Source organism: Nestor notabilis, unplaced genomic scaffold (genome assembly GCF_000696875.1).
Source record: "Nestor notabilis isolate BGI_N333 unplaced genomic scaffold, ASM69687v1 scaffold31505, whole genome shotgun sequence".
Lineage (NCBI taxonomy): Eukaryota > Metazoa > Chordata > Aves > Psittaciformes > Psittacidae > Nestor > Nestor notabilis.
This window is the reverse complement of record NW_009931119.1, coordinates 20,219-47,376: the sequence shown is the minus strand read 5'-3', so window position 1 is coordinate 47,376 and position 27,158 is coordinate 20,219. Positions and strand designations below refer to the sequence as shown.

Here is a 27,158-nt window from a genome sequence, read left to right as displayed (position 1 = left end):
CAGTAAGATATACAGCCATTAACATGCAACCTTTTTTCCCCACCCAAAGGTAAACCATTTACTCAATATTGTCTAGATATTTTAACTGCATTCATTATTATAGTGTCTAAGCACCTCATGCGTTTCGTTAGGGAAGATGAAAGAGTCTCTAGCTTAGCTGGAAGCCCTACTCCCTTGTTAGCAGGAAAGTATTTTCTCTACAGCTTTTGTAATACAAACTGCTTGAAGCTGTTTGTCTATGGATATTTTACTAAATCCTACCAACTAAATTTCTGAATCCACCTGCAAAACAGCATGCATACTTCACCCTCATGCTGCCACTCTTTGGCTGATTGGTTTTAATAGCGTAGATGACCTGGGGAATGGTTTCATGGATTATATGAATACACTTCTGGTACATACATTTCATTTATTGTATGTCAATTGAGAAGAATTACAGTTCCAAATATGCAGAGCTAAGACTATGATTAGTAAGTATCAAAAAGATACATCCTTCACTGCCTGTTTAACTCTACTGGGGATGAAGCTATTTGCATCACAGAGAAATAGCGCTTAAACAGCCTGAAAACTAATTTGAGCTTAAAGGGGCTCTGCTCAGAAAACTGTCCAGTTCTAAATCAAATAGAGGATTAAGAAACTTGCTTCAATATAAAAGCTATGGCAACATGACAATATTGAGTTACATAATGTAACTAATGTAGTACACTTACATAAAGTCTGTAGAAGAAAATACAGAACACACTGGCATTTTACTTTGCCTCTAATAGAAGGTTACAATTCTAAAACCTTGTTGGTAAATACATTAAAAACCACAATAATATCTCGACGTCCCCAAATCAGACGTTTGTATTACAATAAATGAATTTGCAATGCACACGTTAACAGGTTTCACAGAGGCCAAAACTGTAACTTGTCTAGAGCACCAACGTTAGAGAATTCGCCTTTGATTTTTGTGTTTTTAAACAAGATTCACACCTGATAATTTTTGTAATTAAATGGCTGTGTGCAAACACCACTTTTTTTTTACCTCATTCTCAGTTAAGGAAGCTGAAGGAGATGAACTCTTGCTAAAAGCAAGAGTTGAAGATTCTGCTGCTGAAGCCCGATTTCGCTTCTTCAGAGGTTTACATGCATCAGACAGATTTTTCGTTGCTGTAAAATAATTTTGGTTTACAAAGTGAAGTTTGGAACTTTAAAACGTTATCTCCCTGAAGCCATTTAAAATACTCCTTCAGATAAAGGAAGGAGTGATTTAGGTAGGTCTTCTGGGCACCTACATAGGGCTGAGAGAACATGAAGTAAATTTCTGAAACCTTGTATTTTGGCTTGACTTTAAAAATAAAGAGGTTTTTATCAAGCAAATAAGTACTTAAAATGGCTACGGAATTTTTTCCCAAAGCTTATTTCTATTAAAATATCTTGTGACTTACAACCTCTTTAAAGCAGAGGTAACAGTTATCTCCTCAGATATACATTATAGGGCCTACATGATCTTACCACAATCTGAGTACCACTAAAGCTTTGTTAAAAGTTATATATTGGAGCCAGGTACCAGACATTAATCTACGGCACGTTCCCACTTCTACATTGTGCAGAACCTGCTGAAGCTTACTTGTCTTTAGCAAATCATTGTAGTACCTAAAGAGACATGCTCCCACAGAAGTTACCTTAACCTTGAGCATCATTAACAAGTCTAACTTTTGGGTTTTGGTCCAAGGTTATTTAGAATTCCCTCTTGCGCTCCACACTGCCTCCCATCAAGCATCATTTAAAAGGACTAAAATCAGAACGTAACTGATTACATTGATGGTCACTGCACTTGTTTTATTGGGGCTAATGCACAATGACAGATTGAAGCAGTAGGATTTGCATCACTGCTTGTCAAGATCACAGGGCAATAGCTTTAATTTGGTGCCATCAAATGGTGAACTTGTGAACTGCTGCTCCAAATCAGCAATACACAATTTCAGTCAAGTATAACGCTGCAAAATGGTGGTAGTGGAGGAAGAGGGCACGTCCCCCCGCCCCATCTGTGGCATCGCGGCTGTAACTGGTTCTGGCATCAGCAAAATTTAGCTGCTGCCTCAGACAACCTGTTTATTTTAAAGTTATTTAACTGAAAAAGTGACATGAAAACTTATTCTGACCACATTACCTGACTGGTTCTTTTGTGAAGAGGAGGTTTCTGTGACCTTAGAAGAGTTTGTTTTGGCTGTTTTGTCATTGCTTGTCTCCCTCTGTCACAAAAAAAAATATGAAAAAATAAAAAAACTCCTAATTTATGAGTGGTTGGATAAAACTGGCAATTACTTCTGGATTTATGTTATTAAAAAGAAAATGTCTTTACAAATATCTGAATGGTAACGTAGTTAAGCTAGCCCCATTTAAGTGATTTTTAAAACTCATTTACAGCACAGGGTACAAACCCGTAAACAAAGGAGAAAATTAAAGAACACAGTATTCCAGCATCCCGCTTATCCATCCCAAACTCGGCATACCAACAGGGGAGCTCTTAATGAACACAAAACAGGTAATTATCCTTACTATTCTTTGTCTAAACTGCTCAAATTAAGACCTTCAATTATCAAAGGTAAACTGCAGGATTAGTGTATCAATTTGAGAATAAACCCTGTGCAGAATTTTACATCTCAGAGAGGCTTGCTTTCAATTCCACAACTTATAGCAGTGCCATGGTTTAAATTACTATGGTTAAGGTTGTTTCAGCATTTCCAAAAGAAAACACACTATTTTCAAGGGAGCATAAATTTGGTCCAGATGGAGAATTTACCATTAAAAGTTTAGGCCGAAAACTCGGGAAGGTTTTGTCAAAGCTTTGTCAAAATTACACTCTGTCCCTTACACATGTCACTATGCTTTTCCTTTTTGTACTTTATACATTCATTCAAGTAACGTCACCAAAATTGTAGCCAAGAATGCTTACCCTGACAAATGCTCACTTAAGCCGTAAGAATAATCCTACTGAACAGAAGGTTTTACATACTTTTTATATTCTTCATCTGACATGCAGCTTTACAAAAGATGTGCAGGCAAACACCTCAAAAGGCCAGAGAACTGGTTTCCTTTGTAAAGGTAAATATGAATGGCTACTGTACCACAGATGTGCTACACTGTGCTTTTACTGGCTTCTCAGTAGATAACATGCCCTACCACTACTGCCACAGGAGGCTCCCAGTATCAAAGATTACTGTTACACTTCTGTGTAAAAACGAAAGCAAATGTACAGTATAGTTCACTCTTAAATTTAAAGCATGCTTTACAGAACCCCCATTTTGTTAATGTGCATTTTACATACATCATGAAAGCACCAATGAGCAAATTAGTTTTTCAAGACTTCCATATGGGTACTTATGGCTTAGTTACTCTGTGTGAGAACATTCAGATTTTGTCCATGAGAATTAAGGACAAAAAGGAGAGGACGACTCTCATGCAAGAAGTAAAACGTAATGAGAACAAGTCATTAAAGCTGCTCCTATCCAAAACGACTGTAACAAAAGCCTGTAGGTAAATTGGGAATAGCAGAAGGAAGGTGCTTCGTTAGTTTGCTTTTTTGAATCATTACACAGACATTTTCACCGTCATTCACTAAATGTTTTACTAAGCAGCAGCACATACTAGAAGTACCCTGGGCTGGTGAAGGTAGGAGAAAGACTAAGAGATAAACCATAAAAGAAACCACGCAGCAGCAATTCCACGGTATCTGAACCCTTCTGTGGACAGAAGCACAAACACTGCTATCTGCATTTAATGTTTCCAAATTACCTGATATTTACACACACCAGATTCCTTCTAACTAGTTCTGATAAACGAACCAGATAGAGGACAACACTTTTTAAATGCACATTACTAAGTCAGCGTTATTAGTGGTATGCACCTTCTGGAAATAATTAATCTCATGTGTTTTCCTGTTAATAGTCACACCTGTGCCACAGCATCAAAGATACCAGAACTTCCTCTGCATGAAATATACTACAACCACCTTTCATCCTACTTGGGATAACGTAGGCTAACCATCGTGTACAAATGCTGGTGGGACAGTAAAGAAGTAACTTTAGGGGCAAGCAAAACAGGGACTTCAAAGCAGGAATTAATTACAATACGTAAACTTAATGATTCCATGGATCTCGTGTATTACAGTGAATGCACCTCAATGAGAGAAGTTTAAAAAGGACCCAAAAAATTCTCCTAGGATATGAGATGAATATTTAACAACTAACCCATTAGAGCAAGAAGAGCAAAAGCTAGTTTTGGCCCTTCTTTCTGCAAAGTAAACACACTTCTGTAAGAATTACCTTTGTGCCTTAAGCCTGGCTATCTGAAATGCTCTTTATTCTTATACTGAACTCTAGACAAGTTGTCTGAATACCCACGATACCAACAGATATAACCAGCCTACCCAACTGACATATGTGGCCTCCATAATTCATTTAAAAATAAATCCACTACCTTTCCTTATCTTAGGTTATTTCGTTTAATCACAGTACTACTGAAGTCCTGAGATGAGGTCCGTGATACACTACAGTATGATAACATACCTGAAAACACTTGAGCTGAGTTTTCCACACAAATAAAACCCATAAAGTTCACTAGTCTACATGCATGACTAAATAAACCTGTGCTTAAGTCTCTATAAGATTTGGGCTGTATCCATGTCCATAGTTTTAGTGACCTATGTACAGCAAATCCTCATCCTCACAAGCAACCTAAAGGAAGGAGCCGTGATTTGTGCAATAACTATACTGTAATATTTACTGCAGCTTTTTAAGTTAAGAAATGGGTCAGCATGCCACCCAAAAATGTCCTATAGGCTTCCGGTTCTTGAAAAGTAGGTTTTCTGTTCTGCTTTGCTTGTTTTCCTCTCCCCCTTCCCCCAATTGTCTAAATCAAGTATTGACTAAAGATACTTTTTTACATCTCTGTATACATCTCTGAACTCCCAATTCAGGAGGAAAGAAAAAGAACTACACAGCATGACAACACAGAAAGGTCATGCCTCTGCATGTTCCTTCGGGAAAGAGATTTTCTCAACACACATTGTCACCACAGTTTTAAGTAGCAAGTGCAATTGTCATACCTCCGTCCTCAAACCCAAAGAAAAAACCCCACAGCAATAAGCTCACATGTATCTCTGAATATTTACCACAGTTTGGTTACTGTTTTAACCCTGAAAACGGAAATGCTGACAAACTTAACTACAGCAATGTGATTGGTGCTGCTATAAATCAACCCAAACAAACCAACAACATAATTACCTTCCGATTATTCTGTTTATCCATCCTGAGTCTTTTCCTAGGTGCTTCCTGAACTTCAAAATCTTCTGTAGGTTCCTTTGTCCTCTTTTTTTGTTTTCTTTTATTTCCATGTAAGTTACCTTGGGATGGGGGATGGGGAAACTTACATGAAAAATAATCTAAAACCCACTTTCAAATTATTTTGAACTGATCTGGTTATTTAAGTTACTTTTCTTTCAGTCATTATTTTTAAAACATGGTTAAACATTAACAACAGTTTAATGACCTCTTATTGCTTAAGGTCTGGTTTCTGGTGCTGAAGACTAACTCTAGAACACAACCAAATCAACTGCTTCATACTCAAGCTATTTTAGAAAGACAAAGGCTACTTGTATAAGCACCAGTTTAAGATCCGAATCTTACTGCCCAACATTTGTTTCATATTGTCAGACTGCACGATTGATCTCTACAGCTTTTAACTTTCCTCCCACTTTGTAATAGTGTCTTATCACTGAAATGAATTTTTAAGTCTCCTCCTTAAGTGTCCTTAAAGTTCTCCAAATGATAGAGATGAAGATACTGGTGACATCTATTAAGGGGCCTCTGGAAAAGATAAGATATCACCAAGTGTACAGATTAATTTTCTTTTCCTGATATGGCAGTTCCAGACTCTCTCTAACAAGCTTACTTATATTTCACAGGAGACTGTAAGATCCCCTTCCTTTGTGAACCAAAATCCTAAGAACAGAATCACATTGGCCATTTTAAACCAACGGACTTATTCACGTATTTAGGTGATTGTTCACAGTAAAGTTCAAGCAGCTGCTAAATTACAAAACATCGGTGACTAACCTACATTCCCCTTCCACAGGTTCAGCTATTATTTGCACTCACTTTACCTCAAAAAGACAGATGAAGGTTTAGGAAGTGGTCTGCTCCATCAGGTTGAAATGACAACATTATTACACTCTCCAGTACTGTCTAGTTTATGAAGCTATAGAGTATTATTAGCATGAAGATTAGCAAGCTCCAAGGGCACAAACATGTTAACTGAAAACTGCCCTACAGCTACAAGCATTCTATTCCAGTGGGAACAAATGGCTGTAAGTATAAAAAAATATAGCAACTTGAAAATATGGATAATTTTCAAATTAATGTTCTTATCTTAAACAATCTAGGACATACTCTATTATCAGACTCTCAATCCACAAAGCAGACTGAAATGGCTCCAGGAGAACCTGCTACTTACAAAAAGCCAGCAAAAGAAATCCCACAATATTCTTCCAAGTTTAAGGTAAGAGGATCTGGGTAGGGAACAATTGAGCTGACATGTTTTCATCTGCAGATAACTATAAATGTACACAATATATGTACTAGAAACACCTGGTACAGGTACAATTTCAATTACATTTCTTGCAATATGACACTGAGGAAGGTGAACAAAATTCAGCACTACAGTGTTTAGATATTTAATTTGGGATCCATTAAAATTCTAACGTCAAGGAAGACAACATCTGAGATAAAAATAAAGAGATTATGATACGTGGGCGATTACATAAAAAAATACACTCAATAGCTACTTATAATGATGAACTATTTGCACACAACACAAATTTCAATTACTTCTGGATCTTGATCTCCTTTTAGGTGAGTCTTGAAACACTTTACGTTTGGCCTCTCCAATATTCTTCAATGATGAACCTTGAGAGATACAGAATGTGTTTTTTTTTTAAACTGATATCCAAATATTTAACACTTAAAATTTTAAGTTAAAAACTTTTCAGTTTTCCACAAAATGATGTTATTTCACACACACACAGTTAACAAAACTGACTGCCATTTTTATACAAGTTTTTCCAAGTCTCACAAACTTTCAAACACTCCCTCTCATTCTTGTCATTGCCCAAAGCAGCACCTGTTGGCTTCTAATACTTCCATCGTAAGTCTTCTTACAGTGCTGTAAAGCTACTTAAATTTGAACAATTATAGCTAAATTTTATAAAAGTTCATGCAAATGCCAAACTACCTTCCTCCTTCTTTCTCAAATAAGTGACTCCAAACCCCCTCAAATATTTTGCAGAATCATTGAGACTGTTTATCAAACCCAAATGCTAGACAACAGCAACAAAGAAAGGGAGAGAGAAAAAAAGAGTATTTACAATCTTGTACAATGTCCTACAAACTTTGAGTAGCACAATAAAATGCCAAATGGATGAAAGTTTCAGAATAAAGTTTGGAATACTTCCTGAGTTGATGGTGATATGAGGTAATTACTTTAGATATATATGAAGAAAACGTATAGCACTGATTAAACTTTTTAAACCATTTCCTAAGTATTCTATGAAGAAAACCCCTCAAATTTTACTAGTAGCAACACTTCGTCTTCCCTTCCCACCATCCACTCATAACTGTCAGTGGATGCAATGGCAGCTGCTTATGGGCAGAAGAAGAATGAGAAATCAGCAATCTCTAAACAGCAGGTTTACATATAACAACTTTTCAGAACAATGAGCAAGAAATGTAGACTTCATGGGTTGTGTTTATTGTAACCATTGGCATTCCTTTGCTATTGGCACAAACACCAAGAATTAAAACTGGAAAACAGTGAAAGCCGTTTGCCCTACAGGTCTCAAATATGTGCTTAGTTTAACGCCACTATGTATATCAAATTTAGTTAGAGTACACTAGCACAGTTTTACGTTTACCAGAGTCTTCTTCAGATTTGGGAGAGGTCACTATGGCAAACTTTGTGTTATAGCGAGCTTTCTGTTTTTCACTAAGCATGTTCCACTGCGATTCGAGCAATTCTTCAATCTCCTCACTTGAAGCATCTGGATGTTCAGCAACCACCTATACATGCAGAAATAGGGTTGTATTAAAACGAGGTGACCATTAAAAAGAATGGTGTACATTCACCTATTGCTTTGGAAAACTGGATACAAACAAGTTATCTAACGTTTCTGCTGAGACAGAACCAGATTAAAACCTTCTGTATCCAGTTTTCCTTTGAATAACCACTTCTCTCTCTGTCTTTCTAAAAACAAAAAGATCTACTAGCATACGCAGTTATATCACACCAGTAATTTTGGAAGTATCTATGGTGCCTTTAAACATTCAAAAAATGGAGTGTTAATCTTGTCTTGTGGTCATCCCCCCAAAAAAATTGTTTTATTTCTGGATGGAGTTTAAATCTATACCACAAAAGAGAAACAAGTAATATTGGAGTATATGTTTGTCTACAGAGACATCCATCATTTCATAGGAGAATTCATTAAACACAGAATTAATACATCTAATAGAGATTTACACCCGCTACTATCTGATGCAACATTTTCCTGTATTAATTCATCATTTTATACTATGTACATGAATATTAGGAACATGAAGAGCTGTGCATTTTTTCTTAATGAGCATGACATGTAACAGCCATCAACATGGAATTTAAAAGAGAATTTCTAGAAATTTATTCAACACAAACAGAAAATCAGTATGAAAAACAAAGAAAAACTCTCCCAAACTCAATTCAGTATTCCCATACTTCTACTTAAGGAAACCCAGATTTGACTAATCATAGAACTCATAAAGCTCTATTATATGATCTACAGAAATGAAACAGTAGCTTCAAAACAACCCTTCTGACCTCATTATTCAGCATTCTCCAAAATCCTAGTACTGGAGTGATGCAACCAATACCCCAAAATCATGGAGCAAAGTAAAAATGAGGCCAACAAAGCCGAGTGTTCAAACAGTAACACCATTTGACAGAACCGAAATGCAAATTTTCTGTGGTGAAATGATTAAACCAAATTTCTTAGGAGTTAGTGCCTTAAAATTGCATTCCCTGTTGTCAAACTGGGTAAAAGTGTGACTGAAGCTTTTCCTGGGTTTAAAGCAGTTATAGCACTTTCATTCCATTGGGATTAATTCAGTGTCTAGTAGGGGAATTCATAACATCATTTTCCCCTAGTAGAGTACAAAGAGTTCTCTTGCTTCTATCTGGCATAACCCACCTGCATAAAGCTTGGCGAATAAAACTACCTTTGGAGGCCTGAGAGGTGAGAATGTAGGCAGACCTGCAAGATACCCCTCCCGCAAATCTCACTTCTTTAGGAATCAGCATCAATTTTGACCATTGCTGCTAAGAGAGTTGTGCTCAACTAGTGCACAGAGTTATTTATTTCTCTAAGAAATAACCAGCTTTATTCACGCAAATGAGATATGGTGTAACATCACCTTCAGTCCCACCAAAATACAAATAAAACCAACTTTCAACTGGCTGTGGAATGACAAGCAAAATACACTCATGGTTCTTAATGGTGAAGGGATCCTTGCAAAGAAGGCCTCCAAGGAAAATGCTCATCAGTCATCACTGAACTCTTCATATAGTAATACTCAATCCCACCATGCATACTGGAAATGATTTATCATGTATCTTGATGTACATGAAAACCATGCACTTCTTCCAGGTATTTATTTCTAAGCTTAACTATGCTACAGAACACATGGAAGATCTTTTCTTGGACCTGGGAATTAGCATCAATCAAAGATGGAATAGGCGTGGAAAACACGGCAAGTAGACCAGGCACATCCTAGCTCATCAAGCAAAGCATATTTACTTCAGTCTTACTTGTCTTTATGTTCAACAACTCCTTACACATGCAGAAACCTTCAACTGTAAGCCCTACCAGTGAAATAACTTTTGATTTACCTCAAAACAGACTCAAGGCCCAAATCAATGAATTAATATAAAGAATATAGCTGTCTGCCTCTCACTGAATGATATACCTTTATCTCAAGTCAGACATTCCTTTCTAATGACTACTATGGTTATATTTCACAGAGGAAGTGCGTAAGAATGCCAATATTACAAAATATATCTTTATTCCTGTGGTAACAGTACAAAATACTTCTATGTGTCACTACAACCATGAAAGCGCTCCAAGCTTTCAATGCTTCCCTTAGGAAATCATGCCTCTTAAATCATCAAAAACATTTTCCAGCAGTTCATCCAACACCCATCATTCATTTCTAAAAATTTCAACTATTCCTCACCCTCCTGTCCCCAGAAAAAGCAACACAAAACCAGCAATCAGTAAAATCAAACTCATATATGAATCCTACCACCATACAAAGTCAGACTCTAAGCAAGACACAGCAGAAACGCTCTACCTCTAAGAGAGCTTGTAATTATCAGAGACCCCAGAAGAGAAGTCTTCAATCATTCCTTTCCATTCACTTCTATCCCTTCCCAAGTCTGGGGCCAGAAAGCCTCTTCTGAATCCGTAATTTTCCCTTCTTCTAAGTTTCTACATGCAAATACTAACGGAGCTATACACTAAACTCTTAGATGCCACCAATACAAGTAGCTCAAAAACAGGTCTGGTTTTTAGCCAACATTTCCACTCCTTCCACAGCATAAGAACACCTACAACAGTGAAAAAACAGTCTTGAATGGAAAGCACATCATGCAAGTTGAACTAGGTAAGCCTAATGGAAGGGGAAACTCCGAAGACTAGTTAAGATACAATCTCCAACTTCCACCAAAGGCACAAAACTGTCACTTTAAAAGCAACATGACAGGCTGGAAGTGTACACAGGTAACAAGTTCTCTGCAAGAAGTATGCATATCTAATATGGTATTTCCCACTTTGCCAGTTAACTTCAAATCAAGAGAAATGAAAGACAAGTTCTGCTGCCCTGATGGGTTAGAGGGAGTTATGTGCAGTCACCTGATATCTGCAGCTTTCACAAACTAGTTCTGTTCTACATGCAGAAGTGCTTCTGTACCCATTAAAATGCATCACACAATCAGGTGGCTTTGGGTTTTTGTGACTGATCTTATTAGTAGGTATTTTATGCAGAAATGTCAGGATGATTTGTATGTATATTTTATATACAAAACACATAGTATTTTGAAACTTGCTTCCTTCTACTGAACTCTGTGTAACATTAACCACTATCATCACCAAGATTTTCAAGTTCATACAAGTTTTTCAGCTTCCCGTAATGACACTGAAGACAAAGCAATTCCTCAATGTCAAATACTGTAATCATCTTCATATTTTCCATCTATTAATTTGAGAATTACAGTATAACTGTAGTAGGGAGTCAAGCTTGATAAATGGCACAGAAAATAGAAATACAACATCAGAGACTCAGCACGTCTCTTCTGCGGTAAGATGTCTGGCTAAGAGTCCATAAAACCAGTCATAACAATCTAATTTCTTCCAGTAAAATAATTTCATGTCCCTCAATATTGCACAAGACTTCTTGCTACCTACATTAAAGGCCAAGGAAATTCCCTTTTGCCATCATATGAGAGGTTACTTATAGAAGAAGGTTACTTATAGAAGAACTGGAAATAGAATTCAGGTCTCTCAAACGTGAAATAGATGATTTACCCATGCAGTTTTTCATAATGACTATGTCAAAATCTGCACTTAACAGTCTGGCTACAAACCTCTTTCCTTTCTGAAGCCAGCAAACCGAACTGCAAATGCTTCTCTCAATTTAACCCAAGCCACCAAAAGGTGTATGTAACACTGTGTAACACGTGTTTATTTTCTTTCTCTATATTAGCTTAAGTTGCAATGATCTAAAAAGATCCTAAATTGAATGACATCCAACTGACTTCCATACAACATAGAAACACTGATATTAAGGTATGTATTTATTCTACCTTGTCTTCAAGTGCAATCCTCTCAAGAGGACCTCATTTCTGTCCCAGCAGATTGCACACTGACAGTGATTTTCACAAGCTTTGGTAACTAGATTCTTTTGAAGCTCAGCAAAAGATTCTAGGTAGGTAAATGGAGTTTGAGGAGCTCAGAGACAAGGGAATGCACCAAAGGAAGTGAGCCACATCTTCAGAAAGAATGTATAAGCTAACCACAAACAGATTGCTATAAACAGCACAATCTTTGTTGTATTTGCCTAAGTGTATGTAAGCATAGCTATACATTTTACTTACATTAAAAATATTTATGGCTAATACAAAGGGCTATAAGATTATGTGGGAAGATATTAATATGACTTATGATTCAAGTACAATGGCATTATTACTATCTTGTTTATAATGCTCATCTACATTCCCTTCTTTCTCTGTTCCTGTACAAAGATTTGATGCAGGCTTATCTAGTCAAAGCTGGAATATTATGTATTCTACAGTAGTAACTATTTTTTGTCAACTAAAGAAAATTCTTTAAATAAAGAAATGAGAAGAGGCAATCAACAACAATAACGGTGAAACGAGACTAACCTCATCTCTGTGCTTCTGACAAAAGACCAAAAACTGAGATACTGCATCGCCCTTTCTGCTTCGTGGAGTAGATGCTGGAGTTTTCTTTCTACTGAGAGGGGAGCCTATCCCTCTTTTGGATTCTGCCTGTTCGGATGACTTTTGAGGAGTCGTATCCTTAGTCCCTGACTGAGTGCTTTCTTCCATATCATCAGTGGTTGACAATTTTGATGTCCTTCTCCTCCTCTTGTTAGGAATGCCAGACTCCTTCATGGATTTCAGATTTTGAGTGGTTTCTTCGTTCGAGTAAGACGACTCATCTACCTCCTCCAGGGGTTCCACAGCAACGCCAACTTCCTTTGCCACTCGAGGATTCAGATGAGGTCTGTCCCTAACATAGATGAAGGTGTACTTGGCCTTCCGTTCTTCCACTGTCATGCCTACTGCTTCACTTGCTTGCTTAACACCCATCTCCCACTGTGGCCGCAGTTTCCCTGAAACAGGCTTTAACATCTGCAAGGTAAGATGGCAGTGTGAGAAATTTGCCCACTTCTGATGGCAAATGTCAAGAGTAACAAAAAACAATCCTAAGAGACTAAGTGTAATGTATAATTATCATTCAGACATTAAAATGGAATTGTATGTGATAGTACTGGTACCATGCATGAATCAATGACAAAGCAGAAGAGTAACTGATTTTTTTGTAAGTAATAAACAGTGGCAAATCATTCCATTCTTTACATCTCTAAGTGAAGTATAAAACTACAGGCCTCTGTAAAACAAGCTGTCTTTAAAGCTCTCTAGAACATCAATTTATAGCTGTATATATCTCTAACAGTAAAATAAAAAGTAGCAAGTCTTGTCTGACTTGGTAGCTTCTTACCTTTATTTTCTCTGCTTTAGTGAGGGCTTGTTTTGCACTTTCATGGCATAATTGTTCAAACTGGTCTTTTTCTTTAAAGGGCACAAGGCTCTTCTCAAATATCCAGGCTCGCTCTGGGGCATCTCCAAAAAACTGAACATGATATTGACGAAAACTCTTTTTCTGTCCTGAAAATTAAAAACGAGTGTATTTAAGATACAACTTGGGTTGTTCTCGGCACTTTCAGACTTAAAGTCTTTTGTAAGCTGCTATAGTTACCATGACAAAACCACAGTACAACTGGTTAACCTTTCAAAAACCCACTTAACCGGCTTGAAGCTCTCTGAGCTGTAATCTATGGACTTGGACACAAAAGCCCAATAGTTTAACTCCAAAAAACAATATGCTTTAGTAAATTAACTGAAGGTTAAAACTGTCTGTCAGTGCTTTTAACTTACAAGCAGGCCTGGATGTTTCTGAAAATGTTACATTTGAGTTTCCAAAGCTTGGACAGCTGGTGCACTCAGCCTCATCTCTGACTTACCTAAACTTTACAATATCCTTAAGCAGAAATACACACTTCAGCTAGTTTTAACATCTGAAATCACAACTTCATCTTAACCAAGCTTTTAAGGAATCAAAGCAACAAATGAAAAGGATTTGCATGGTGGAAGAGAGGGAAGGGCAAGTGGGAAGGTAAGAGAACAATTCTGAAACCTAGGCAAGAAACAGTCATTCTTCTAGCATTGTAAAGAGGAACGCTGTCTCGCTGTAGTAAGGCACAGGCATACAACCTTCTTTCTGTTAGTACTCTGCAGGTTGCATTCAGACATACGACACTGGGGTTTCGCTAGATTGATTTCTATAGTTTCTTAGAAAAATCTACCACAGAGACTCTTGATAATGAAGCATAAACCTTGCTCCTTTCAAGGGGCAGAGTAATTCAGTTAGGAACAAATAAATAGCTTTATTTCTCTCAAAGTAATATTAGATCTATTATGTCATAATAGACCTAATAATCCAACGGCTAAAATCACAGGGACTGCCTGATCAAAACTCTGAAAGACTGCTACATGAAAAATTTGCCCGTGGAGTTTATAAGAACCATTGCAACAACTGTATGAAAGCTTGAAAGTGTTCTCAAGAAGTCATTTAATTTACTACTAACACTGAATCTAGCTATAGTACTAGAGATCCTCATTCAATCTGCTCTGAAAAACCTATGAATGAGACCACACCATTTCTCCAGGCAATCAACTCCCATGCTTCACTATTTTATCCCTTCCAAGTTCTTAATATATAGTCTAAATATTCATTGCTACCAAGCTCTCTTCTTCCCAGAACAAGAAGAGTTTATGCCTTTTCTTCTTTGCATCTAGCTTAAGTTATTTAAAAGGCCAGTTACTGGGTCCTCCTTTAGCTCCTCCTTGTCAGATTAAACAACCCCAGCTCCTTCGGTCTGCCTGAGCAGACAGGCAGTCTCCTATATGTCTACTCATGCTGTCCTCAGAACTTCCTGTTTGGTCCACGTTTCTTTAAATTAGATGGCCCAAACAGGAATTAAAAAAACCAAATGCTCCCATTGAGGCCATGCTACCACTGGTAAGCAAAGGATTTAATTCATGCTTTTCAAGTAGCACTATTAACTTACGTCAGTGTGATTTTGGTCTTTCTGCAGAGAAAACTACAATAGGTTATTCTGATTGATTCCTCTCTGTGAAAATGCAGCTTTCCACTCATTTCCCAGCGTGATCACCAACCACTATAAAAACCCAACCCCTGTTCCTACTGAACTGAGGGGTTTGTTTTTCAGGCTACACCTCCCATGTGTCAGGATGATTCAGATTTCCAATCCTACATGCTTAGACTCCTCCCTTCACCCTGGAAATCTGTAATTCCAATGCAAATTTTCGATGTATATTCTAGTCCATTTTCCAAGTTCTCAATACCACCCTGGAAAACTAGATTTTTTAAAAACTAAACCACAAAAACACTGCTTTCCCACACTTGGAAATACATATTTCAAAGTTACTGAAATCTCTAGTGACAAGTAAATGCCCTGCTCTGTTCATAACAATGGAAGCTGATACTTTTGCTTGTTTTAATAAAATACATGAACTCATTTAGAAGCATAAGTATCAAAGTTATGTGCTCCTATTTCGGTTTGATATTCCTATTAACCTCTTGCTTTTCTCCTTAACTTGAAAATTTTCTGGATTCCATTTTCAGGTTTTCTAAACTTCCAGTACAATTTGGCATAAACATAGTAAAAAATAGTTTACAGTCCTCAGCTGGAGTTAAAACTAGTGAGGGATGCAAGCTGCAGCAAGAAGATTTGCTGTAAATACAACAGTAGCAAAAGGAAGGCTAAGGAATGCTCACGGGGGCAGGAGACTAAGTGACAAAGGACAGAGGCTGGGGGACTCCACACCTACTCTGTCTCAGGGTTTTGCTTGTTTTTTAAACTAACATCTGTCCCAAAGCCTTCTGGTCCCTCAGTCTAGTGATAAAGGCTGCAGGAATCACACACTACCCACAGCATATTAAGAAAAAGTCAGAGAGCACTTGATCAGATTGGACATCTCTAAGATTATGGACCAGATGCTTCAGAAGGAGCTGAAGGTGTTGGCCAGTGTGATTGCAAGGGTGATCTCTATTATTTTTGAAAGGTCACAGCCATTTGGGGGGAAACCCAGTGACTGGAAATAGGCAAACACTCCAAACATCACATCTATCTTCAAGAAAAACAGCAACAAACTGGGGAACTACAAGCTAGGTTGCCTAGCTTACTCTCAGTGACTACAAGATTAGGTGGCAAATTCTCCTAGAAGACATGTCCAAGCACATGGAAGACAAGAAGGTGTTTGGGAATAGCCAGCGCAGGCTCACCAAAGGGAAATTGTGCCTAATCAATCTGATTCACACAGAGCTGGTACAAAAAGCAATGGACACAGGTTGAAAGGAAATTTCAACTAGATAAAGGAAAAGGTCTTCTTGCCATAATGGCTGCCAATCACTGGAACCATTTGCCAAGAAAAGCTGTAAAGTCACCATCCCTGAAGATACTAAGTATTTGACTGTACAAGGCCCTCAGCAACCTGTCTCTAACTTGGAAACCATAGAACTTGTAAAGGTCCTTTCTGACTTCTGCTACTTTATCATCCTACAACCTCAAAAGTTTCAGGTATCAGAACAGAGACCAAAGCTGCAAACAACATGATGAAATCATACAGCTTCCTACTCAAAACACTTGCTAATACTTGATAGTCACTGTATTTAGAATAAACCAATTTTTTCCTGTAGGTTACAGTACTGATTTTACAAACAACAGAAAATTTAGCTGCCTGAGTTATGGGTTGCTTGTAATAAAGCATAATCGTCAGGAGTATTTAATTCCCATTAGCTTTCAATAAAATTTTTAGCCCATATCACATCTCCAAGCATCTCCATGAAAACAATGGAAAGTTCCATCAGATAACTTCTTAATAAGACTTCACACAGTTTCATAGATCACAATTTTGGTATCTGTCAGAGAATGTTCCCAGTTAAAAAGACACAGCAGGAAAAAAGCTCTGTCTGCTATATGCTCAAGAATAGTGTTTATATGATTATAACATTCCTCTTGACAACAAGGAGGTGATTCAGCTACTGATTACAACTGAATAGGTAAAATAAAGAACAGCATTTTCCCAAAACAATGGTTATGTATACCTGAAGAAATCGGGATGTTTGCAGCATCACTGACATACCTTTTAGTTTAGTGTAGGCATGGAGAACAGGATCAGCAGAAACCATACATGGCCACCATGGAAAACCAGACACTTTTGACCACACTAGATCTCCTATATTATACTTCAACAGATGGACTTTGTCTTCTTTGACGGTACTTTGAGTTGGATCTCTCTTAGCAGGAGCCTTAAAACATAAAAAAAAAAAAAGAAAGAAAAAAAACCTATCACCATGTTTCTTCAGATGTGCACTAAACAGCACACAAAAATAACCAGCAAAGTGCAGTTTGTATTCTATTTAAACATTCTCATCGTATGTAAAAACAGAGTGGTAATGGAAGGAGTGAAATAAGAAACAGTTCACCAGAATAAAGAACTATCGTGTTTGCTAGCAAACAATAATTCTATTTCATGTAATAAAAAACTAAGTCATAATTTCTGTTCTCTCACAGCAAAAAAAAATAAAATCCAAGCTCCATTTATGTTTTTAGTTTTAGTTAGAAATATTGGCAAGTAAGCTGTGGTTTGCCTTTATCTTTTTGAGTAACTGCTGAGAGACCATCAGGAAGGCTTACTTTAATTTCAAACACATTAACTGTACACTGGAAGAGCCAACCTCCCTCTGTAGTCAATATTATTAACCAAGTAAAGCATAATAAACACAAATGTGTTCTTACGTTTAAAATGTCTCAAACTAGAATAGACTGAAATACTGCATTTATGTCTAAACAGAAAATGCATAAACAACCAGTTAAAGCCCCCCCAACACTGCATCTTTCAGCTGTATTTTTACATACTAAGAATTGCAACATGAACCCTTCCCCACACCTTTGTGCAAGGTTCTTTTCTGTTCTGGTGCTAGTAGTAAAGGTCTGTGAGTGCTCAGCTGCTGCTCTGAAGCTATTTTAGCTATTGGAAAACAATCACAGAACTACCTCCACTTCAAGGGACAGATTTAACCACAAGGGAGTTTTGTGCTCCCCTGTGATAGACACATTTTTACTGCTTCATAACAAAGGTCAGCAGCACAGACATTTATTTACCAACTAACCATTTCACGAAGTTAGTTACAGCTTGTCTTTTTAGCTCCATCTTTCTGTTCGATATAAATAATGAACACCTTTATTTAGGTAAGCACCAATTGTGGATGTAACAAAGCACAGGATGTGTCGCATTACAGATATGTTAAAAAACCTAACAGTTATAATTTCTTGGGGTTTTTTCCCCCCTAATTTTTCTAGTACTGAATTTATGTGCAACATGTTTTATCGTTCATCTTGCCAACAGTACCAGCTCAGCATACAGAGCTTCAGGCTTTCAGTGGATTTAATGTTAGACCTGGAGCAAAATTCTGTTTCAATTAATCAGAAGTGACAAGATGAAGAATGAAAACTGTTAAGAAACTGGAAATCTACAATGCAAGTATTTGGAGCATTATGTTGTATCAAAGTAGATCAGGTTACCTTGTACTTGGTTTTAAATCCAGATACTACTACTCTTAACTAGTCACACATTCTTTTCCAAACACAAACAACAAGAATCTTCGATGTGCTGCAAAACCCATAGAGACTTTTCTTACATTTCAAACATAGAGGTAGATTCAGTCAAAAACCCTAAAGCTTAATGTAGTCAGAAAGTCCCTTCCTCAAAGCTTTTACAGCTCTGCCTGGTAAACACACATGATGCTATGTGATGTGATTGTTACGGACAGTTACTCATCCAGTGATTCAGCTTTTCTGATGAATTCAGACTTGGTTCATGTGCCTGCAGCTAGAGCCATGTTCCCATGTCTCAAGGTTTTTGGCTCTCTAAGGATTCTGTAAGACCGTCAGAAAACCCCTCCCGCCGAGCTTGCCTCAAGTCCAGCGCTCTCAATAGACCTCAAAGATTCCAAGCAGATGTGAAAAATCAAACCCTCCTTCCAGCAGTTAAACATGACATGAAAAGTTACGCTTAAAAGCTGAAAATTAAGAAATACATACGCTGAGAAAAGATCTGCAAAAGCATCAATCCCAACGCACAAACCGACTTCAGCATTTAAACTAAACAGGTGGGCTGAAAATGGTTTTCCATGAGTTCAGCCCCTCAGAAATGTAGAAATTACTGAGGATTCCGAGTCTCAGTTTTGATTTATGAGTCCTTGGGTTTTTTTTTTTGGTTTTTTTTTTTTTTTTTCAGAAAGTGCAGCTAAGCTGCAAAGATTTATGACAATGGTCTGAGAGGGAGCTGGCTGGAATAATGAAAAGGCTCTAGCAGTACTTCTTACTGCAGCATAACCCAAGCGGGATGGCAGTACAGGGGTGAGTATCACATCTGAATGTATCCATGAGCACTTCACAAATTCTTGAAATGCCCACAACACTGATTTTATAGTGTTACTATACTGGATCATGATAAAAACCTTGAAAATGACCGGCTGTGATAAAACCTGCAAGGTTTATCTATACCACACTTGGTGTACGTATGCTTTCTGTTGGTGATAAAATGTGCATACTTTAAAAGAATGGCAAAATACAGCACAGAATTCTATATACAGAATTTCTTAAAGAGCTCTCATATAAGGTTATTTAGAAGTCTAAAGAAAATATTGCTACGAACTCGCTCACCTCCAATTTACTTTCCCACATCATTCTGGTTTAGTTTGATTTTCTTATGCTGGGAATTACTCTGATCTATTTAATCGGTATCCCAAGAGTGAACAGTGAGGTGAAATTCCTGGCGTGTACTTCTGAGACAAGCAACTTCAATAGTCTCTTCAAAAACATTTTTACAAAATGCCAGCAATGCATTAAATGTTCAAGTGTTTAAATTGTTTAAAAATGTTAGAAAATGCTGGATACCAGAAGACAATCATCTGCATAGATTGTAACTTCCATGTCCAGGCTGGGTTTAAGTTATTGATGGAACGGGAGGAAGAGAACATTTCTAAACTAATTTGCAAGCCAGTCTCCTGATGGCATCTATGTTCTCATACGATGAGAGCTGGAGCTTCTTTGGACACCTGGACTGTCAGCAGTTCATAAGAACAGGAAATCGCCATTCAACTTACAATGTGATTGATATAGAAAAATGTAATTTGGCTTGCAGGAGTTTTTCCCTCCTGAAATAAACAGGAATTACTGTTCAGTCAAATTTTGGTTCCTAACAGTATGTAGTCAGACAGAACAGGGCATCTCCTGTGCACCCGTGGAAGATGGAGAGCCAGGGCTGGATCCACACTTGTCCCAGAAGACAGGGAATACCTCCTCCTGCAGTAGCTGATCTATTCTTGGTGCGATGATACTTAAGCAAGCAAATTAAGATGGTTTACAGCCCAACTGTAAGGCAAAGGGAAGGGCACACCAAAAAAATCAAGATACTTAAAAAGAACTTCCCTTTAATATCTGGCTCTTTGTATCCTCTTACACCTTTTTACTTCTTGGAATTGTTCTCATTTCTAATTAAATCCTACCCATAAACGTCAACAGCGTAAAGTCTGCGGGGCCTTCTGTGCTGCGGAGGAGCACAAAACAGTCTTCGCTTGCTGTCGTTGCTAAGTAAGTCTTGACTGCTCTGTGTATGATCCACCCTGCTCCTTTTACTGCAGATTTGACAGAAGTAAACACACACACACACACTTGGTCACAGAATTTCCCCTCCTCTCCTTCCTTAATTACAGGCAAGCTTTGCAGCCTCTGAGATAACTACCACCACAATCACCTTAGGCCCAGACTTTAAAACCAGTTATGCTAAACAGAGGAAGGAAACAGCTTGTGATTGTATTTCTTTTCTATTTTGGGAAGGGATTCTGGGTTTTCCCCCCCCCCTTTCAAACACCAGACTGCAGAGAAGTTACATAAATGGGCAATCAAAGCCTGGGTGATGACTCCCACACAGACCAGTCCTAACACTGAACAAACACACGGGCCATTTGACAGGCTCTGCACCACTCGGTATGGCAAACATTAAATTCCTGACTTTCTGGATTAATATCCTAATGAAAGACTTGTTCTGAGAGGCAGCTGGATGGATTTTAAGTTTATTTTCTCCAGGAGGGCATGGAGCGTGGAATGGGAGCAATTCCCTTCTTGTAACTGAGTTCTTCTGTGAGAAATTATGCCTTGAAGAGTAACAGCATCCTTAAAAACTCATGTGGGCTAGCAGCTGCAAGAGGCTGAGAAGGACCAAGAAAGAAAAGATTTAACATGCGTTTCCCCTTCCTTTAACATTTCACAGATTTGTTTGTTATTTCTCTCAGCACTTTCCTAAGCGATGAGTGACAGGCAGATTGAGAAGAATTTATGACAATGCTGTAGCATTTTACCAGCCCAAAGAAGTGGCTTGGCCATAGAAACACTGGTATTTAATTAACTTTGCCTACATCTGATCAAAAGAATCCCATCAATTTCCATTTAGTTCTGGTCTGACTGAAGAAAATTATGAGAAAAGAACACACCACGAGTGACGGGTAACTTCAAAGCTTAAAACTCTCTTAAAATGAGCAAAGAAAAAAGCATTTAAAGGCAGCATTTACTGTACTGAGAGCTTTAGGTTTGTTTGTAGTCTCTGTTATGAAATCACCATGACGAGTGTTGAGTAAACAAAGGACAAAGGTAATTGCAAAACAACCGAACACCTACATGTTTACTAGGTGGTATCAGACAGTGATAATTTTATCCTTTTCAAGTGATCAGTGGTAGAGATACTACTATTATAACAATCTATTTTGTGTACATATGCACCTGTGCATACATGTGCCCTTTGAGGAACCCCTCAAAATTATTGCAGATTACCTTAGGCATGAAAAAGCTACTATTTCACCATATAAACCTGGAAAGCATTAAACATTAAAAAACCTTGATCAAACTGTAAATTGTCAGAAAGGGATTACATAAAGAACAGTGTTCAGAATTAGCGCCAGAAGTTAATATGGGACAAAAAGAGAACAATTAAAACAGGTGAGGACATGAAGACAACAAATGCTCTCCTCTGTGTAACGTAACAGGGAAGTACATAATGAACAACTTGCAGATATCCAGTATCTCCCTTTGTTTTTATTTTCGGTTCAGTTCCACCCTGAACCAGAGAACTTCCACTGGACTGCACCGTAACTGAAGGCCATGCTACAAACACAGACTGCTGGAGGTCTGCTTGCACTATTGCTCTATTGCTTTATATTCCAGAATAGAAAACATTACAAAGAAATACGAACAAAATAATCAAGGTCACTAAACAGAATATATGCAATTAAAATAGACTTTGAATCAAAGATAGAACACGCAAACTTAGTCAAATGTGTTCCCTTACTGTGGGAAAGATAATATTACTTGCTGACCAAACCCACATATTTTCCTGGTCCTGCTATGTACTTGTGCTGTGTTTCATCCACTAATACTCCTGTTTTCTACTATGGATTTGCATAATTAAAATAAAAGTAAAAACGTTTTGTTTTCTCTCAGGACATATAAAGAACTAGAAGTGGTTGCAGAACAAACTTCACTGCTTTCAGAGGTTCAGGAGAGGTGGTAGGTTTGTCTGGAGACAAGCAAAGGGAAGAACAGAACAGAAAAGATTGTTTTTGTCATGTTGTGCAGTCACTTGACTTCACCAATGATTAAGGACACTATAAACAAGCAAACAAACAAACTACGTAATAGGACAATGACTCCAAATGTTTATTCCTTGAAAAACCACCAATTACATTCTCAGGAAAGCTCTTGCTTCCTGAAAAATTCAGGGATTGATTTGACAGAATACAAATCACCATTCAGTCTTCAGGCAAAGGAATGGAAGGATGCAGCTACTTCCCCAATGAGTGACAGCCTGTCACTCATGACAGAGAAACAGCTTCTTTTCACTCTGTGATTGAGGACAATAATCTCATAACGTTAAATCACTTCAAAACCAAAAATGACAACCACAGCTGATTAAAATTGCTGCAAAACCCTCAACATGCACTACTGCTTCAAATGAAAAGGGTGGCTTAAATCTGTTAAGAAATGGCCAGTGCTCATTCTAAATGATTAGGTCTATAAAAATAGTATCCTCACCAACATAAGTGCCTTACAGGTTTGTTACTTATTTCTAAGATTATAATTTATATGTTAAACTGTTTACAAGGGGCAAGTCCTTAGAGGCCCTATGTTTATCCAAATGGCCCCCACTTTCTGGGATGTGGGGGTGTATATTTAGATAGTAAACCACAAGTAACTGCATGTATTAATAAAAATCAGATTTTCCACTTTGTCATGTTATATTCTGTTTATTATCTAATGGAAGAATGCTGTGTAATTACAGATTCAGCAACCCACTGCCTACAGTGAGAATGTTTCAGGCAGGAGACTAAAGAGTAAACCAGACCCTCACAAGAAGATTAAGAGAAAACGCTGAATTATTACTATAGAACAGAGAAGGATGAGGAAACATGAAGGAAGAAGCAATGAGTTGGCAAAATTGTGTGTTCCATACTCAGTTAAACAGAAAGGGACTCTTCAGTAAAGCATCCAAAGACTGCAGCCCTCAAAAGGCCACTGCATCAACCCCTGCACAATTCAATCTGCAACACCCCTATAAAACATGCACTATACTGTGCAGTGAGGTGAAGACTGAGGGGGAAAGAGGACATTAAAAGTCCAGATCAGAACAAAAAAATACGAACAACCTATCCTGGGGGTTGGTTTGTTAAGTTTTTCAGATTCCTGATTGTCTTATACAAAGCCAGAGATTTAACTAAACCCTTTCAAATTCCATTTCAAAAGCAATTACATTAAATGGATTTCTTCAAGTTTTCTTTCCTTCCATTACTAACCACTTTTCTTCTGTTACTGACAGGGGGGTCAAATCTGGCAGTGTGAAGAATAACATCTGCACAAATTTGAATCTTCCTGCCACAACTGGGATATATTTATTTTTCTTCACCATGCTTAGACAGTAAAGCTATAAAACAAGAGGACAAAAAAAAGGGTGAAGAAAATCACTGCTTTACTTGCAGAGCCCCTGAAAATCTTCTGTGCCGGCTGAAGCTCTTTGAAGCCAAATCTAAGTTCTGTGACAATAGATTTGTTTCCTCCATTTCTTTCCACAAACTCATCTATAGCAGTTTGTGGACAGCATGTTGAATATCATCACGCAGGACCCTCCCCTCTGAGAGGGAAAGCAAGCAGAAGACTCTACAAATCTATTCCACTTTAGACAAGGCTTCATAATGTAGATATGCATTTTTAAACAGGATGAAAGCTCAAATTTGTATTTCTAATCAAACACTAAACTCCTGGTTACATTTCAATTCTTTTTGCTGGCTTTGGTTCCCTCATTAGCAAGCCTCCAGCAGATGATTTTACATTTAAAAACAAATCTGTCTATCCGAATGAGCAATCTTCCTCTCCACAAACACTGTATGAGCAAGGATTTCAGAAAGCAACTTAACACGGTATTTTAGTAACTAGGATACAACCTTTCTTCAGAGTAAAGAGTTGAAGAGAAACAGATTCTAGCATTCACAGATTGATCCAGTAAAATGCAAGTCCTGAAACACTTCCCAACGCTCGATCTCTCTTAAAAATGTGGAGAGAGGTTTCTTTAGCTGCTTTACTCCATTTCTGCATTTACATTTAGATGACCTCTTAAAATGTAAGTTATTGCCTTATTAATGAAAGGTTCCATGTTTTGGAAATTTAAATTAGATAAATGAGAATGAATGAAATCACCTTTTATACTGAGTATTAGAAAAAGATTTCTGCCTACATCCAACTTCTCTAACCTTCACCCAGCCTCAAAAGTTACAACTTTTGATGCAGTATCTGGGTATATAACAGTGTGGATATGAGATAATACAGAAGTCTGGAACAGCGTAACTGTAGAGCCATGAGGAAGTTTGGCAGAGGAAGCAGTTATTTCTGAATAATTTCCATATGAATTTCACTTAGGATAACAGAATGAAAGTTAAATCATCTCAGCGTACCTACAGATTTTCAGAATGCCACATCCATATGTATTTCGTTATCTGCATGTACAATAGCTTCACATCCTTTCAAGATCAGAATCTGTGTCAGTGCCTTACCCTTAGCGCTCCCATACGCCTTTACAGAGTTCGGTAGGAAAGTTTTCCCAAAACACTTTCTTAACAGGTAACCTCCTCTCGGTAGTTCACAGACATCCAAGATAGCACAGGTAGATGTTCTGAATCCTAAAAACGTACTTGGTAGAAAGCAGAAAAACCCAAGCCCAGATAATACTGCCAACAGACAACTCCATTTACAGAACACTGCTTTCTGGTGAAGGCAGATACCTGTACCTGCAGTTTTTCGCAACATCAACACTTTGAAAGAAGCTGTCCAGGCTCAAGTAGAATAAACTCTGATTTTGCATAAAGGAGCTCTGTTAATTAAATAACAATTTGACATAGTCCAAGTACTACTTCGCCATTGAGATTAGACCTTTAAACACGAATCCCCATACCTAAAAACAGACACCAGAGGTTTCCATCCAGGTTGTGTTGTTACATATACCTAGTAGGTCCTACTCTTCTAGAGATGAAATGCAATAAACCACAGCAGTGGTTAATCAACCCAGGGGCAATTGTGTGGAGGATAAAAAAAACAAACCAAACCTAAACCTACATTACCTTAATTTGGCAATGCTGAAGAATATTCCTGAAACATTCCTTATTTTCAGCAACAGATTTACAGACAACCTGGGGAAACCCCAACCATAAATGCCTCGACCCCATATGAGTATTAAAATAGGGCAGGAAGATGAGGCACATGATCCAGGTGCTACCAATTCCACAAGAGCTAAGATCCCAATATTTTACTTCATCACAAGCATCCTCAACATACACTCGAGTTCACTTTTATCTACCAAAACAAACAATAAAGAAACAACAGTAGCTTTTCTAACATGAGTTGCAGCTATGAGGCCACAGATTCACTTCTCTTCTCTACACAAGTGCAGCAGAGCTTCTTTAACACCAGGTTGTGCAAGATCCAGTTTCTCCTCTTGCTTGTACCGGGCTACCAAAGTAAAGCATCTTTATGAACTGTCTTTCTGAGAAGGGAATTAATTCCTTACTACTGACAACTTACACTTTAGATACTGACTGTTTTATCATGCACAAGAGAACAACTCCTGTAGGTACTTTGGGTGCTCACAAAAAGCAGACATATCAATGTTAGCCCAGTTGGACCTATTTATTTAGAACAGCAGGATAATGAAACATGGCAACAGACAAACCTAAAATTAGTGTCTGTGAACAAGGACCTCTTTTGAAGGTCTTAAAGTTCACATGCTCTACATGAAATCCACTCCAGAACAAAGAAACTTATAAAGGAGGCTGATATCACTGTTCCAAGAGAGACCAAAATATTTCGCTTCTGCTACTTTGCCTAAGGGTTACTACAAAGCATCTTTCTTTCTTGACAAAAGGGGGCTTTAAGGGCCAGAATTGACATCTGGTACAGATCACTGAAGTCTCCCAAAAATCTGCCTGTAAATCCATCCAAGCAACGTAACCCTGAACTGTAGGTCTACTCTTAGCTAAATATGAAAGTTCGACATGCACTATTTTGGTTAAGGAGAACACTGAGCAGAGCAAGAGAAAGGCTTCACGTTATCCTGGACAGGAAAGCAGTGAAAACAAGGAAACCCCTTGCGATACCAACCTGAACAGGAGATGCTAAGATGACAGTATTCATTCATACTGCACTACGTGTACAACAACTAAGAGTAAGTCTGGTCAGCTTAAAAAGAACAATTAAAGCAAAAAAGAGTCATTAACCTCTCAACTGCGTTATGGCACACAACCTGCTGTTGAGACGTGAAGGGAAGATAGCTCTTCCAGAACACAGCCTGCTCATCACCTTATTTGACCTGTCATGTCCACCACACTGCCCAAAAGACCAAAATAGAAAGTCCCGCAATGCGGGAACTACAAACCAAAGATGAGTATGAAACAATGCAACAGTTGCTGACATTGTCAAATTTGACTGAGATCACATCTGGTCTGCTCTTCTCCATAAAAACTGGCTCAGTGCTCATCAGCAATCAAGAAGAATCAATTAAATGCCGAGTATTATTTATACTGAAAAATGATGAAATGGAGAACA

At 37.8% G+C, this 27,158-nt stretch overlaps 1 protein-coding gene across 1 annotated transcript in view; it reads right to left on the bottom strand.

Moving 5' to 3' along the window:
* Window positions 1-358: 358 nt before the first annotated feature.
* Window positions 359-27,158, bottom strand: part of WHSC1 (Wolf-Hirschhorn syndrome candidate 1) — a 33,225-nt gene continuing 6,425 nt past the window's right edge. The window contains exons 2-8 of the mRNA XM_010015726.1: window positions 17,098-17,263; window positions 13,370-13,536; window positions 12,508-12,999; window positions 7,955-8,099; window positions 5,271-5,389; window positions 2,156-2,237; window positions 359-1,152 (exon numbers count right to left, since the gene is read on the bottom strand). Of these exons, the coding sequence (XP_010014028.1) occupies window positions 992-1,152; window positions 2,156-2,237; window positions 5,271-5,389; window positions 7,955-8,099; window positions 12,508-12,999; window positions 13,370-13,536; window positions 17,098-17,263 (1,332 nt within the window). The 3' untranslated portion in view covers window positions 359-991. The remainder of the gene's footprint in view (window positions 1,153-2,155; window positions 2,238-5,270; window positions 5,390-7,954; window positions 8,100-12,507; window positions 13,000-13,369; window positions 13,537-17,097; window positions 17,264-27,158) is intronic.